This window comes from Pygocentrus nattereri, chromosome 10 (assembly GCF_015220715.1).
Source record: "Pygocentrus nattereri isolate fPygNat1 chromosome 10, fPygNat1.pri, whole genome shotgun sequence".
Lineage (NCBI taxonomy): Eukaryota > Metazoa > Chordata > Actinopteri > Characiformes > Serrasalmidae > Pygocentrus > Pygocentrus nattereri.
This window is the reverse complement of record NC_051220.1, coordinates 14,064,094-14,081,572: the sequence shown is the minus strand read 5'-3', so window position 1 is coordinate 14,081,572 and position 17,479 is coordinate 14,064,094. Positions and strand designations below refer to the sequence as shown.

Sequence of the window (17,479 nt, the reverse complement as noted above, 5' to 3'; positions counted from 1 at the left end):
CTGGTGCTTAGTATGGTGGTCCTGGATATGCTGCTACCAATTCTGACTAATTTAAGTCTCTAAGTCAGGAAATCCAGGACCCAGTTACAGAGGGAGGTGTTCAGGCCCAGCAGGTTAGGTTTCCGATCAGCTGTTGAGGGAAGATGCTGTTGAATGCTGAACTGAAGTCTATGAACAGCATTCTGACGCAGGTGTCTTTACTGTCTACTAGGGTGAGAGACAGATGGAGTGTGTCTGTTGAGCAGTTGGGGCGATACGCAAACTACAGTGGGTCCAGTGAAGGGGGCAGCTGGTCTTTAATGCGCCTCATGACAAGCCTCTAAAAGCACTTAATGATGACAGGAATGAGTGCAATGGGATGGTAGTCACTGAGGCAGGACACTGGAGACTTCTTTGGCACAGGGATGATGGTGGTGGACTTGAAGCACGTTGGAACAACTGCAGTCACAGAGAGATGTTGAATATGTGAGAACATTTGCCAGCGGTTCAGTGCATCCTCTGAGCACTCGAGCAGGTATGCTGTCAGATTCTGGGGCTTTTCGTTGGTTGACTCTGTGTACAGCTCTCCACACATCAGCAGTGGACAGACACAGGACCTATTCATTTGGAGGAGGTCTTCCATGCTGTCATGTATTTCAGTGCTTCAAACTGAGCATAGATGTTATTCAGTGCGTCTGGAAGGGAAGCATCACTGTCACAAGCAGGTGGAGGTGTCTTGTAGTTGGTGATGGCCCAGATGCCATGTCACATGCAATGTGTGACAGCAATGTGTTGAAAATGTTCATGGATTTTCCTTGCGTATGTGCGCTTTGCCTCTTTGATGGCCCGGGAAAGCTTGGCTCATGCTGTTCTGAGACCTGCCTTATCCCCTGACTTGAAGGCCTTATCACAGGTTCTCAGCAGCATGCACACCTCAGCAGTCATCCATGGCTTCTAGTTGGGGTGTGCTGTGATGAGTTTGGAGACAGTAACATCAACATCATCAAATGCACTTGCTGATGTAGCCAGTCACTGATTCTGTATACTTCTCCAAGTTCATGGAGAACCCCACACCATAATCCCCTTTCCACCAAACTTTACACTTGCCGCAATGCAGTCAGACAAATTCCGTTTTGCAGGCAGGCCAGTCTAGTACCCGCACTCTTTTACTACGAAGCCACACTGTTGTAACACGTGCAGAATTTGGCTTGGCATTGCCTTGCTGAAATAAGCAGGGACGTCCCTGAAAAAGACGTTGCCTGGATGGCAGTTGCTCCAATGTGCAAGTTACCCATGCCATGGGCACTAACACACCCCCATACCATCAGAGATGCTGTCTTTTGAACTACCAATAGAGATGCTGATAACAATCCGGACAATCTTTGGAATGTGGGAATGTGTGGAATGTTCCAAACAGGCGTTTTTCGAGCATTCCTCAACTTTCCCAACCTTTGGTGCCCCTGTCCCAACTTCTTTGGAACATGTTGCAGGCATCAAATTCAAAATGAGTGAATATTTGCAAAAACAAAAAAGTTTATCCGTTTGAACATTAAATATCTTGTCTTTGTAGTGTATTCAATTGAATATAGGTTGAAAAGGATTTGCAAATCATTGTATTCTGTTTTTATTTATGTTTTACACAATGTCCCAACTTCATTGGAATTGGGGTTGTACTATGAACCATCACGCTTTGACCACAAGGTGCTGGCTTACTATTAGTACCTAGAATTAATAAAGTTACATCAGGGGACAGAGCTTTCTCATTCAAAGCCCCCCAACTTTGGAATAATCTTCCAGTCAGTGTTCGGGAAATTAGTGTTTTTGGAAATTAGTTTTCCCTGTTATATAAAACATGCAGATCTGGGGGTCCATGGATATATGCTACTCTCACTCAAATTTGCTGACGGTGGAGTGGAGAGGGGCTGACATCTCAAGGCTGTTTCCTTTCTGGTTTCTCCCATTTAGTTAGGCTGTAATAACTACACCTGCCGGAGTCTCTGCTGCACTCTATTAACAATGCAATCTGTGAACAGAACTAACTCTCTGTGTGTATTCTTCTCTTTACTGAGTTGAACAGCTGCCCATCCTGTGTGGTGTGATGCTGTTGCTTCTTTTGCCTTGATTGGGTGCCCACTGCTTGCCAGCCTTCTGGACAGTTCTGTCCACCATTGAGCTTCACACTGCACAACGCTGTGCAAACCTCACCTTCACGAACTGACTGACGATGCTACTGCTGCAAGCTCAAACTAATGTAATTAACCATTGCTCTGACTGTTTTCCCCCCGTTTGTATTCCAATATTTCATACTAAACTTATTCTTGAACTGACTCCCCTTTTGAGTTCCTCTCAAGGTTTTTTCCTCTTGCTCTTAAGGGGGTTTTCCTTGCCACTATCACCATTGGCTTGCTCATGGGGGCTTGGACCTGGATAAACACTGATTTGACTTGACTTGATTTACAGAATTTTTTTTCACACTATTCCTTTCCTCGCTGTTACGGGTCGGCAGTGAGAGAAAATATTTTCAACATATGTTGTTTTTGCTTATGTTATTTTCTTAAGGTCTAAACCATGTTCATTGTAGAGTTTAAGCAAATGGCAGAAAGGCGGCACTCTCACCCAGCCTGATCACTTCTTGTTTGTATTGAAATGACCTTTTGTCTTACCACCTTAAGTTGATAACAATCACCCCATCCCCTTAACTCTACCCCCTACATCTCTATTCATATTCTCCTTCTACAACCCCTGCTTATCCCTCCTCAAACTCCTTTTCCTCCTCCTTCCTCCGTCTTAGTTTTCAATGTATATAAGGTCCTTCCCAAATATTCTTGTTAGACTGGACTGCAGACTGAGGTACTGACCAGATTGGACTGGTGACACACTGATGACCAAGCAGTGCCTGTGCATGATTGTCTGCATGCACGTGAATAAGACTAGACTGCTGATCCTGCTGATTGACTGTTGATCGACCATGCTATACCCATACTCTGTATGTGGAAATAAACTCCAGTCAACGCTGAAGCTCCAGTCTCCTGACTCTTTTTGTCAAATTTCTAACAGCAGTTTTCTTCATGTAAGTCTTCTGTAATACACTTCATGAAGAATTTGCTTATTGTTTAAACAAAGTTCCAAAGATCTCAACGTTTTCTATCTCTCATTACATGCTTCAGTCCACTACTGCTTCCACAATCATGTGGATTTAATAACCCACTAATCAAAAAATGATTATGATTAAGATCGCTTCATACTAAACATTTTACATAACAAATTAGAAATTTTTTAATTTATTATTCACTGTGCATAAAATTGCATTTATTATGACCTGTTTTAGAATGTAACTGGAGGTCTGTTTTGTGAAAATCAACAAAAATTGCATTAATATATGTCATAATGCAAAATGAACATCTTGTTAGGACCTTTTTCACAAATTAAATGTTCTGAAGTGACATTGTGAATTTTGCATGTGACTGGCAGCTTTTTTATCCATTCAGATTCTAGGTAAAGTCAAGTGACTTTCCCCAAATTGTATGTTTTGGCAAACAAAAAAAAAAAAACATTAAATGATTTTTACTTTAGAATATAGGACATAAATTAACTTACTGGAAACATATTAAAGTCAGTTTTCTTTAATTAATCATAACTCTTAAGTCACTTGACATTATCTACAACCTATAGAAATAACTAGCTGCCAATTATACAGTAATAATATATGAACATAAGATGATTTTCACACAGACTTCCAATTATGTAATAATAGATCACAGTAATTAAAACTCAAGAAAAGCTGAATAAAACAGTTATGTCTAAGTTGGCTTAAGAACAAAGAACAAGATCCTTATAAACCCACAATATGTCTCTCCTCTCCTCTCTCCTTCTGGATGAATGTTATGCAAGTGAGCTGAGCACCAGTCAGTCAGATTGCCTGTAGACACGCTGAAGATTCAACACTCTATTGCCCATTTAGTGGGACATGTATTGGATGGATGGAATAAGTAATATATTCACTATTATGTTAGTAGAATTTTTAAAGGAGCTATGGGGCACAGAACCTGCCCAGCAGTTGGAGAATAAAACCATTATGTTAACTTAAACAGTGCATGACAACTGCAGTATTTGAAATTAAATAAATCAATCATAAAATAGAACATAAAAAAATGAAAATATAGATAATAGAGCCCACATAGGCATGTGTGTGTATGTGTGTCTTACCTGCAAGTGTGTGATCCTGTTCTGCACTAATTCTGAAAGGTCTTTGGCCTCCTTTTCTCTCCAGTCTCCAGCTCCATCCGCCTGGCTCAGATGGTACAAGTCTGTCATGATGGACCTGAATATTCAAATACGATGGAAGTTACAATGCATGTTTATATATAGTTATAATGCATGTAAATCTCTATATGCTCAAGGATAAAGAGTCTGGTTCATTAGGATTTAAAAATAAGGTTAACAAAGCATTTCACACTTGTCCACTGCAAGACACCTGATTAAACTCAAGATGGACTTCATAATTAAGTATAGATTTGTCATGCTATACTATAATAGGTATTACATCACTGATCTTGGAAAAAAAACAACCTTGTATCTCCAAAATAGTAACTTGGAAAAAAAACACACTTCACTTTTAAGTTAAGTCAATAGAACCAGACTTTTTTCCAAGTCTTTTTGGGCCATTTCTTTTGGTCCATTCATCTTGACCAGGGTCCTTTCTGTGTGGAGTCTGCATGCTCTTCATGAAGTAAAACATGACATACTGTTTTTGATCTGTGTCATGAATGGCCCCTCCCAGCTTTTGCTTTGGTCTTGTCCAAGTGATTCCTTGATTTATTTCTTCCTGGTCCTGCCCCCTTGTTTCCAGACCCTACCCCTGATTGTTATCACCTGTGTCTTGTTAACCCTGTTGTATTTAAATCCTGTGTTTTCCTGTTAGGCTGCTGGTCTTTGTTTGGTCTTTGTATTGTATTGTTTAGCGTCATTGTTCTGGCCTCCATGGTGTGTTTTCCTGTGATAATTTTCGTTATGCCTGTCCCTCGTTCTCTACGTGTTGGCTCGCTGACCCTGGACTGTCTAGACCCTGATATAGGATTTGCCCCTAATAAATCTCGCTTCTCTCAGCACATGCATCTGCCTCATCATTGCTCCCCAGCGTTGAAAGAAACGCTGACAGAAAGACCAGCTAACCAAGGATGCAGCGAGAGAGCAAGACTCTGGTATGTGGTTGTTCCATTGGGACGTAACTCCAGCTGTTTCGATGCAGCCCGAGTTAGACATGTCTGAACGACACCAAGCTGGAGACAGCAAATCCCCTGGCGCTCAGGGTACACGGGCATCTCGTCATTCCCGTAGAACTAGGAAGAAAGATCCCGCCTTATAAAATGACGAGATCCCAGGTAAGCGCCTTGAGTCTACCCATCTTGAACGATGCTGCAGGGAGGAGCGACCTATAGCACAAGATGAGGTTAGACGGAAGGAACATGCAGGAAACCCTTTCTACGGCACTTGCCTCCAGACCCGCCGGCTGACGCTGTGCCTCCAGACCCGCCGCCAGTTGCCGCGCCTCTGAGGACGTTGCAGCCGCCTGTCCCGCTCCCCATGGGCCTCCTGTTCCGCCTACATCTGCTGCTCCCCGTCTGGCCTCCTGTTCCGCCTGCGTCTGCTGTACCCTGTGGGCCTTCTGTTCCGCCTGTGTCTGCTACTGTGTCCCCTGTTTTGCCTGCTCCTTTGTTTTTGCCCTCCTCTGTTCCTGGTTTGGTTTTGTTCCTTGTTGTTGTGTCTGTGCCTGTGCCCGTTCCTTTTGTGGTTCCTGTTCCTGTCTCTGCTTCTGCCCCGGTGTCTGTATGTGTGTCGGTTCCTGTGCCTGTGTCTGCTCTGGTTCCTGTTCTGTTGTCTTTTGCCTGGTCTGTGCTGCATTTTTGTTTTTCTCGTCCCATTGTGCCTTCGGTCGTCCCTCGTTCGGTGTCATTTTCTGTTGTTCCTCCTCGTTCTCCCTGCTGGCCCTTGTTTCGTCCTCAGTCTGTTCGTGTTTCGTCTGTTCCTGGGTCTTGTGCTGTCTCTCCTGTTTGTGTTCCAGTTTCTGTGCCCTTGGCTCCTGTTGTTCTGCATTCTCCTCCTGTGTCTGCTCCAGGTTCTGTTTCTGTGCCTGTGTCTCTGTTGTTGTTCCGTGTTCTCCTGTGTCTGATCCTCTTCCTGCTTTGTCTCCTGTCTCGGTCTCTGCACCTGTTTCCTTGCCTGCCCTATTTCCTGTGCCTATTCCGTCTTCTGTTTCTCGTGTTGGGTGTCCTGTCCCTGCTCTTTTCGCCCCAGTTCCTGTCCCTGTCTAGTTGTGTCTCTGGTTTTGGTTTCTTGTGTCTTTTTGGTTTTGTTTTTTGTTTTTTTTGACGTGTTTCAGTGCTGCGCGCCTTGGGGAGGGGTATTGTCACAACTGTCACAAGTCCTCCATGTGCTTTTGTTTTGGTCTTTTCCATGTGATTTCCCTGTTTCGTTTCTTCCAAATCCTGCCCCCTTGTTTCCAGACCCTGCCCCTGATTATTACCACCTGTGTTAACCCTGTTGTATTTTAGCCTTGTATTTTCCCCTGTTAGGCTGCTGGTTGTTGTTTTGTCTTTGTATTGTATTGTTTAGCATTGTTCTTGTGGCCTCCGTTGTCTCTGTGTTGGCTCGTTGACCCAGGACTGTCTAGACCTTAATATTGAATTTGCCCCTAATAAATCTCACTTCTCTCAGCACATGCATCCGCCTCATCATCGCTCCCCAGTGTTACAATCTGTAATCATTTGAAAACAAACAGAATTTACTAATCACTGCTTTCTGTTTTATTAGCATTTCACATACTGTCTCAGCTTTTCTGGGATTAGGTTTATAATAATAGCTCATTCCAGACATAACAGTTAACTTCGGACATACACAGTCTTGTGAGAAAATTAGGACACCTCATTAAATATTCAGTTCTTCTTCTCAATAAAATTTAACCTTATTTTACTCATTAAAATAAAAATATTAACAAAAGTGTGTATTCTAACTGAGGAAAAAGTTAGGACACTCTACCCTCTTTGGCTGAAATAACTTCAGTGAGATGCTTCTTGCAGCCATCTGCCAGTCTCTGACATCAATATGAGGAAAGTTTGCCCAAATCCTCAATGCAGAATTCTTTCAGCTGTGACATGTTTGAGGGGCTTCTTGCATGTCCAGCCCCAAAGTCACCCCACAGAATCTCAATCGGATTAAGATCTGGGCCTTGACTTGGCCATTCCAGGACACTCCATTTCTTAATTTTCAACCAGTCCTTGGTAGATTAACTGGTATGTTTTGGGTCATTGTCAAGTTGCAGGGTCCAGTTCTGCTTCAGCTTTATTTTTTTATGAATGGTATCACATGCACCTCAAGCACCCTCTGATACATGGGAGAATCCATGGTGGATTTTATGATGGTGAGCTGGCCAGGTCCTACTGCAGAAAAGCATCCCCAAACCATGACACTTTCACCTCCATGTTTCATAGTTGGTATGAGGTTTTTTCCTGCAATGTTGTATTTGGTTTATGCCAAACATGCCTTCTGTTATAGTGTCCAAATAATACAATTTTAGACTCATCTGCCCAAAAAACATGATTTCAGAAGACCTGGATTTTGTCTACATTCTCTCAGGCAAACCTCAGTCTGGCCTCCATGTTTCTCTCAGAGAGTAAAGGTTTCCTCCTTGCATACCTCCTATGAAAGTTAAATTTGTGCAGTCTCTTTCTGATTGTAGAGGCATTAGAATCAACAGCCTGCTGTAGGTCCCGTGATGACCCGTGATGTTTCATTATGTTACAGTGCTACAGCAGGGATCCTTAGTTGAAAAAATATTTCAGTAGTAGCCAACATTTTTAATGAACAATGAATGCAATGGCCCATTAAATTTAACTAAACTTAACAGTGCTTGTTAAAAGCACATACAGTAGAAACACCTAATTCTGACCATAGAAATTAAAAACGGAGATGCACCAAGATTTTATCATACCTTGGAATCCTGAACAGGAATTTAATCAAAATTTGATATACTTAGAGATTCCCACACCTACTAATTAGCCAGGTTTCTTCCTTACATAGTTGCTTCTAAGTGATCTCAACTAAGCATTGCTGCCATCTAAAGGTGCTATGTCACCAGTCAGATCTTGTTGTTTTTTAGGACCCATGATTCAGCTCACTCATTTTTTTCTGCTTTCATTTATTTGCAAGTATTTGCCTCAATCTAACACATAAAAATACACAGATGTGGGTAAAAAGTTTTGTAATTAGCTCAAGTAATTGCAATTAGGCAATTATGTATTCATTGTGATGGCCTAGTTAATTATTTAACTCTATAGCAGGTAACACACATAACTGTGCAATGCAGGTGGACTACAGGAGTGTTTTTTTTACCTTTTTTATCAAGAAAATTTTAGGGGGTTGCAGCATGGTTACTGAAAAAGAGGTAAATATTTTTGACAATATATTCTTGAGAAAGACTTTTACATAACATCTCCTACAGCAGTGCTTCAAGGTTATCATTATAAGCTGTGCAGCAGCCTAGCAGCTAACTTAGCAGCTGAATTCACTTTTTTATGTGTATCAACATTACAAGTATTAGCTGATTACACTACACAGAGTACAAGTATACGCATCACTTTATTCAGCATGACTCAGTTTCAAAAGAGTTGTGAGATGATTGCAAATAATTCCATACATTTTAAAAACAATAATTAGTTTAGACAACTGTTCTATTTATTATGTTCATTTGTGTGCTGTTGTGTGTGATAAGGTAATGCTAGTGTACTTCCTTGCCTGGAACATACTAACAACTTAGTAGGATGCTCTAGCATGTTTCAGAGCTGAAATGTGAAGAAGGTTGTTTGTAGTATGTGTAGAATAAGTAATATCTAATTCCTATTTCAGTACATTGTTTGAAAACCGAGAAACTAGTCAGCAGAAACCTACTAAAAACTGCCTAAAAATAAAACCTTTAGGAAAAAAATGTAAGTTTACAACGCTGGTCCAATGATGAACATCAAGTACAGTTTTTTTTAGGAAAGATTGAGGCTTTCTCTTATTCAGCAAGGGGGATCTAGATTAATCTTAGCCCTATATGTGTTAAAAGATCCTTTGACTGATTATTTGTTGAGTTCATGGTTCTTTCTGCACTCAAGCTGCACTGCTCACATTCAAAATCAAAGTCATACAGGCAGCTGTCATAGGCAGTGAATAGAGAGCAAATTATGCACATGGACAGATATGAATATACAAATTTACATTATGAATGCATTCCATGTAATTAATATTGTTCTCTCAGAGACATAGAAGTTACACCAGTAGTGTAATGCTTATTAAGTCAATAACTGTAATGTGAGACAGACAAGAATTTATACCGTAATGCTTAGTTACACTCCCTTGTTAAAAGAAAATGTAATTACATTACTGTAATGTGTTACTTTGCACCCCCAACACTGGGCTAGAGTTGTGTGTCACCTCTGCTGGTGCCCCAGGTCCTGCAGCAGGATGTCAATGTGCTTCTGCAGCTCTCCAGTCTCCACATGGGCCAATTTCTTCACCTCACTGCGTACAAAATACCACAGCTCCCGCACCCCGTTCTCTGTCTTCCGCCTTAGTTCCTCCTGGTTCCTCCCTGGGCCTGAACACACATAAATAGGTTTGTTGGGGTCAAACATATGTCCCATATCAATTTTTCATATATATTAATAGGGATGGGCATTCCAATTTTGATAATCAAATATCCATAAGATGGACATCTGCATGAACAGATACCTGGTTAACTGTGGTGGAAGAAAAAAAAAAAGAAAAACATTTTTTAAGTGATAGCACTGCCACAATCGGTTCACATTTAACCACTGCTGTTACAGAGTAGCAACGTATGCATAACATACAAGTATTAGCTGACTACACTAATCACATATACAAACAAAAAAAGTTTTGCACTTTTGAAACATGAAACACTGGCATGTCACTGAATTGTTAGTCTGTATTAGAACACGGGTACTTTGAATGGTTAAGGAAGTACTCGAGTAGCCATGTACATCACTAATATGAAACTACCTATGCACAATAAGGCTTTCCAAGCCCAATTATAGTCATTCTAGTTTAACTTTGTTTCTCTTTAATTCTCGTACAAAGGGAGATAATGTTTCCTGCAAAAATGTCCCAATAGAAACACACAGAAAGTTCTCACAAGTGTCACGCAGCCCTCTGGCTCAGACTCACACTTGGACTCCCTTTCCCAGAATCCCGTTGGAGATGACTCTGGAACTTCCTCGTTCATCCAATCACTGTTCACAATCACTTCTCTAGTAGAACTACTGAGCGTTTATCTGTTTGCAGTTTTTGCCACTTTGGTGTTTTGACCTTTTTCTGGGTACTCTGATGTTGCCTTTTAGTCTTTACCCTTTTTGATCTGATTGCCTTGGTAAAGTTTGTACTCTTTTCCTGATTGCATTTTTGGATCTGACCCATGCCCATTTAATCACTACAAGTAGTGTCAAACTCTTTTCTAAAGTAAAGCCTCATTCGCCAAGTTGTACTGCAAGCATCTGACTGGTTTTGTCATGTTACAACTAGGGATCAGTCAATGTCTTTTGGGGCTTGAGGCCACTGCTGGGCTAGCTAACAACTGGAGAGTACAAAGGAAAATCTTATACTAATTTTAGGACTTTACCAGTACCAATTATTTAAAATTGTGTCACTATCACTGCCTTTGAACAGAACACAATCAATTATGCGGATTAAAATGATGAATGGCTGATTTTTGAAAAGTGAGAAACTAGTCAGTAAAAACTCAAAATCACACCACACTGGGCTAGTATCCTTAACAAAGGTGAAAATGGTTGATTAGCTTTAGTAAATGTATTATGTTTGGTATCGGCTAACTAACTCTTCCCAAACTTGCTGTTCTCCAGCTAAAGGTAAGCTGAGGTAACAAGGTTAGGGATGTTAGCTGAGGTGAAAATAATTGATTAGCATTTATATGTTTATCTTACAGACTGTACATTTACTGCCTTTCTTGTGGTACATTTCAGATAACTTCATTTGCTACAGACTTTTCACCTGGGTTTAATGTAATAAAGTGGTAAGATCCTGAGTGAAGTCACAGCATCTGGCATTGTCCAGTGTGTTTAGTGTGTGGTAGCCTGTGGCCTATAAATTTGAATATCAAATTAAACTGAAACGCCCAGCCCTAGTTCACACAGCACTATATCATAGAACAGGATGAATGCTGTTAAAAACTGTGAAGCAAAAATAGTACTACAGTTATAATAAAAATGCTTCCATTCATTTGTCTCATGCTATCTGACTGCAAGAGATGATGCTCACTGTACTGCACACTGAATAGTAATGCACACAATATCAAGACATGGCATCATTCTTCAGTCCACAGCTGCATTACAGTAACAATGACAAATCAATGGCATAAATAAATGTTGACAAGCCATTGTGTGTGCGTGTAGGTGTCTGTATCACTGGCAATAAACCAACACTCTGTAACCTGCACATGGAAGCGATCCTCTCTCTCTCACTCACCACTCCTCTTGGTAGGAAGAGCACACAACAGAGCCGAACACAATGAAAGCCTCTGACCCAGAAACAGAGAGAGTGTGTGCTCACGTGTATGTGTCATGGCCTGTGTGAGTGCTATTGAGGGATTGTGACTAGTGATAAGAAACTCTGAGGCTGAAGAGGGCCACAGTCCACAGAATTATGGTTGTGGTCATGCACTTCAAATGTGTTTACAAATGTGTGGAAGTATGAAGAATTTCTATACAATAATTAAATGATTTGTATGTGCACTTTATGTACGTGTCTGTTTTATTTTCATGTCTTGCAGAAGATGTTTTCTTAAAAGGTATTAAGGTTATTATTGTTTATTTTAATAATGCACCATATATGATAAAACCCATGATGCCATGCAATCAGAAAGGCAAATGAATGGCCATAATTTTGCAAGCATAACCTTTACTCAAACACACTTTCAAAACTTACCGTTACTGTCTATGCTGTACAGATCATGGGCAATTCCAATTTCTGACCATTGCAGAACTTTTTACAGTCAGTGATGCTATGTGAACTATGTAATCTATGCCATGTTAGGTCCAAATGCACAACCATTCCACTCATAATAAACCGCTGCGTAGGTTAACTGACCCTGAATGTAACTGCAGATCAGCGACGTCTCTCAGGAAGAGTGACTAAAATAGACTGTAAATCTAAATAAAGTTTTGATGAATAGATTTTAAATCTAAATAAAGCTTTAACAAATGGTTGTTGGTAGGAATTAAGCCTATTAAAGTTTCAGCTGCATGATTATGTAACGCAGTTCATTTATTTTATGTACTTCTAAAACAATTTCTTTTTCTGTCTAAATCCAAACAAAATCTGCCAATATTGCTCAAAATTCTTTGCTGGCAGCAGAAACTTTACTAAACTTTACTAAAATGAAAATAACATACTTTACTTTAATGCAAGTCAATTGAACCAGACTTTTTACAAGTCATTTCCTTTGATCTATTTATCATGAAATTTACAAACAATGTAAACAGCTACAGGCATATTCAAATTATGTCAACAACTAAAAAAATGACAAAAATGAGAGAGAGACAGACAGAGAAAGGAGAGAGCAGAGGAGGGTAGGAGGATAATTTACACAGACTCCTTCTAGTGATGTGACCTTCACACACACATACAAACACACACGTACCTTGGCATGACGCAGAGTCACAAAAATGTCCCATATATATTACAAACACATGTAACTCCAATATAATGTTTACATATTAACCATGTCATTATGCAGAAGCTGTATTAACAATTTCTGCATAATGAAATGCTTAATATGTAAACAGAATCATTCAGAGTAATTTAATGTCAAACATTATGAGACTGCTATGTTTGACTAGTACTATATACAACTCTTAACTGACATACTGAATTTCCCGAGTAAGCCAAAAAGACCCAGGTGATGTACTGCTCCAGCAAAATATTCCAGTAAGCAGTTGAGCTATCTTTGTGTTACTCTCCAACCCAAAGTGAAACACAGTCATTTCAGGAGTATGGTGGAATATCCACTGATGTGGATATTTGTAATAGCCCTTAATTAAGCTTTTCTATAGACCAAATCAAAACGTTTGTGAACATGAACACCGGCTGTATTTCTGGGTCTTTCTTCTTCTTTTTCTACCCCAAAACTGATTGGGGAGAAGACACTATAAGCCATCCAAACACCAGACTTTGTGGGTAGATGTAGTATGGCCCCAATACTCAGGCAAGTGAAACGACCCCAACTGGCCTGAAAGTGGTGCTACAGAGCAACATTTTATGTTTTGGTCCATGTCTCCTGAAGCGTGAGGTTAATTTCAAAATTTTTCTGATAATCTGTGGTTTTTCAACATATCTGCACAATATTGGTCTCAAATTGTTTAAGGGAGACTGGAGGTCAAATATTATTTAAAAATGTGGATATGTTTAAGCAATATGGCCACCACACGCTAATTAATCTCTTAAGGCTTTAGCTTAATTCACAAAAATTGCCACAGACTGTGACTGCTTTGACTAATTATCATGAAACAGACCTATTCCCCACATAATTTGGTGGAAGTCCATTAAGTTTCATGCTGATTATTTATTAGTGGGTGCTATAGCAACTAAAAATCTTTTTCTCAGCAACTGTTCAGCCAATTGAGCTGAAATATTGTATGCTGCATCAATTCTCCACTTTATAAGTAAGGTGCTAAAGATTACTCAATCATTGGACAAATATGGCTGCCATTGGAATTGAAACAGGCATTTGAAGAGTTTAGCACTGCCCAATCATCACACAAATTGAATCATGCTTCCACAAAGGCAGTCTCTAATAGTATATAAAGTTTGACCTCAATTGGCCATGAGGCAGCGCTGTATAACAAAATCTAATTTTCTAAAATTTGGTTCTAAAACAACCTTTGGATTCTGTCTGTAAATAATTATCAAATAAATCTTGATTTTATTGCATCAATAATTTTGTTTGACCTTTTTCTAACATAAGGTGTTACAAATCCATTAGTCTTTCTCTGATTATAACCAAAACTGAAAATATTATACAAAACAATCGCAAGAGGGAGCATGCAAAGTGTTGATTAAACTGGTCTTGATGAGCCCCTACAATGCTTATGAATGTGAATTTACTTAAGCCTAATTTCTTTCTACATATAATATGAACATCAAAAACTTTGCAATTCTATGTATGTTCTACATCTTCGCCACAAAACAAGGAATGGCAATGTATCCTCTGGCCACCCCAAGGAGTGTCAGTATTAAATGGAAATTACGACTTCAAGCATATATAACGTCACAGACTTTACTTAACACTAATATTTATCAGAATTTTTCTAAAGTTATGTATCAAACCTGACAACTACACATGTACAAGTTTTTTAAAAAAGGAAGTTGTTCCACAACTGTTAAAAGTTTGAAATATATAATTCATAATATAATACAATATAATATAATATAATATAATATAATACAATAAACTGAAAGATGGAATCAAACAGTTAAAATTCTGTGTGATCCTTTTTGCTCTCTTCATTTAAATGGCCTCAAAAAGTGCCTAATTAGTATGGGCCATATGTGACTCACCATGTAAGCTGTTGCCCTTCCAACCCTGGTTCAAATTCCACCTTACCTGTCACTGAAGAATATCAAATGCATATCTTTTGCTACAAATATTCATGTTGTCACAAAGTGTCTGCAGCAGTACATGCCTAGTGACTTACTGATTATTTATTTGCATTTAAATCTGAGGGTAAATCTAGGTTTGAATCTTGGCTAGGCTCTGGGAAAGAGCCTGTGAGAGATATACGTTGCTTCACGAAAATATGCTATTATGCTATTATAAGGTAAAAGCTTTTGTAACTGTAAATGTGTGTGGCATGGTCTGTTTTGGCTATGTGGCCTATGAAGGCTGTGAGTTACTTGGACCCTTAAGATGGCCGCCTGCAGCTATAGTTTTATGTTAAGTTTAATCTGAAGCTGCAAATAAATGCCGCTGTGCTTAGGAGATCCCCATCAATGGCCAGGAAAGGTGATTAGCATTCACATTATCACATCAAACATGATAAAGGGTATTTACAACATGCTAATGTGCTTACATTTTATTAGAATTCAATAATGAATTAATAAGATCACTATAGAAGTTTTGTTTTCTCCCAACACCTTGAATAATAAATCAGTATCAGGACTGATACAAAACCCAGTTAGTGCAGCACTGCCATCGTTATCCACTGTGAGTTACCCACAGTAAGTTCTTTTCTGTTCTGACATAACCCTGATTTGTCGTATACAATTAATTTTGCCTTAATTAAAGTAATTTGGACATTTGTTGAAATGCTGCTGAACTCAGTGCAACCCTGAAGCAATACAGTTAACATACTGCATAAATAATATGGTTAAACAGTAACTTTGGTTAAGTTGGTCTCAACTGAAGAATCTGCTCAGCATGATTCGCAAACAGATGAAAACAGGTGTGTTTAGAAACCACACAGGTTTACCACACAGACCAGCCTGAACCTGACATTTTTAAAATGTATCTGTGGCTATGGAGACGGACAGAAAAACATCATCCTGCCCTTTGTTACTGTATGTCTATCTTTTAAAAGTCACACAGGCTCATCTCTTAACCAAAATATAAAAGTATACACTGAAATGTGGGTAGCAACCGTTGTTAAGCACTGAGTGCAGGGCTGAAAAAATGGGGCAGGAACTCAGATGGTTCTGACTGGCTCAGTCCTTAATGTTGGCAGTCTAGGAGTGATCCTTCCCTGCAGTATGGCACATGGCCTGTGTCGTACATACTTCTCTGTATGGTGATATATTTTTATTCCCTTCACTACAGAACACTTTAACCATTTTTGACGCTGTATTGTAATGTGCAGGCTATTAAAATGGCAGGAAGCAAACAGATCTTACTTTTCTGTATGCGTTGGTGTGAGAGCATGAGAAAATTCTCACCATCAGCAGGTAGGCTGCGGTAAGAGTTGATCTGCTCCTTGGCTCTAATTAGCTGCTCTTCCAGACTACGGAGCTTTCCTGCTGCTCCAGCACCTTCCACCTGACCCTCTGGCAACCTGGGAGAGAGAACCATGGAGAAAAAGAGGGGAGAGAAACGGGGAAAAGGAAGAGAGACATGAGAAAGACATATTTTGGCCTGACACTGGTAGGTTTAAGAGCTCAAACATCTGCATGTCTGTGTATGCATTTGTGTTTGGCCAGCTAGGTCAAGGTGAATGGTGGATTGCTGATTTCCCAGAGGGCTGTGCTTCTTGCTGTTTAATGCAGTGATCAGTTGTGGCATCCACCGCAAGCAATTCATTTGCTGGCAAGGGCTATTCATCATTCACACACACACACACACACACACACACACACACACACACACACACACACACACACACACACACACACACACTAGGGCTGGTGGTCTACTAAGCATAAGTTTCTGGCTGCCCTTCTATATCTCTATAAACAGCCTAGCTGACAAAATTTCAAAGTCTCAAAAAAATAGCATTATAAAATGCATAATAAAACGTAGCCAATTTTATGTTAACCCCTTAAGATATTACTTTATTTTAACAATTGTTTTACCAATTGTTTGATTTCTTTTCCAAACACATTTTATGTTAACCCCTTAAGATATTACTATATTTTAACAATTGTTTTACCATTTGTTTGATTTCTTTTCCAAACACCTTATTTTGGCAAATGCTGAATTAGCTAATTATGTTAGCAATGTGTTTTAAGGGTTGAAAATCAAATAAAATAAGAAGGCCTTATCTCATGTTTTTCCTGCAAAAAAAATAAAAAATTTTAATATTCATGGTGAAGATCTGCATGCAGGACATTGTATGGCAAAATAGTATCTCTTTTCTAAAGTAGTGCCTCATTTCAGAGGCTGAGTAGATGTAAGTGCCCTACAGTAGTGAAACAGAAATGTGGAGCCACACTCCAGAAACCTTTCAGACTGGCAGAGCTGTTTCTGGATCATTCACTACATGGTGAGCGAGATGTGTAAAAGCAGTAGGGAATCTGATCCCAGATCAGTTCTGATACACCGAGATTCTTTATTTATACCAGCCCTGGTTTTGGAATGCATCTAACGCGTGCACTAAACAGGGTGAGCCACTAGCCCAGAGAGAGACAGAAACATAGAGAGAGAGGAGGAGAGAGAAGGACAGAGAGAAGGATAAATATAATAATTGGGAGCCATAAGCCATTTTGAGAAAGATTGGACAGAAATGTATTTCAGAGAAATTGTACATTTTAATGGTAAACAACAAATTCCCTTTTTGCCTGGCTGGAGGCGGCCATACGCAAGTGAGTGTGAGTGAGGTATATGTGTGGGATTTGGGAAATTGGAACGTCAAACATTTGTGTCATTCTTGATTGGTCAAGGACGAAATGAGAAGACAGACACAAAGAGAATATGTGTGTGTATGAGTGTGTGTGAGAAACAGAC

At 39.7% G+C, this 17,479-nt stretch overlaps 1 protein-coding gene across 2 annotated transcripts in view; it reads right to left on the bottom strand.

The window, feature by feature from the left end:
* The window catches only part of fut8a (fucosyltransferase 8a (alpha (1,6) fucosyltransferase)), a 140,260-nt gene that overhangs the window by 27,301 nt on the left and 95,480 nt on the right, over positions 1-17,479 (bottom strand). For both annotated transcript variants that reach the window (XM_017708791.2, XM_017708790.2), the window contains 3 exons: positions 15,976-16,091; positions 9,451-9,613; positions 4,186-4,300 (listed from right to left, as the gene is read on the bottom strand). In XM_017708791.2, the coding sequence (XP_017564280.1) occupies positions 4,186-4,300; positions 9,451-9,613; positions 15,976-16,091 (394 nt within the window). The remainder of the gene's footprint in view (positions 1-4,185; positions 4,301-9,450; positions 9,614-15,975; positions 16,092-17,479) is intronic.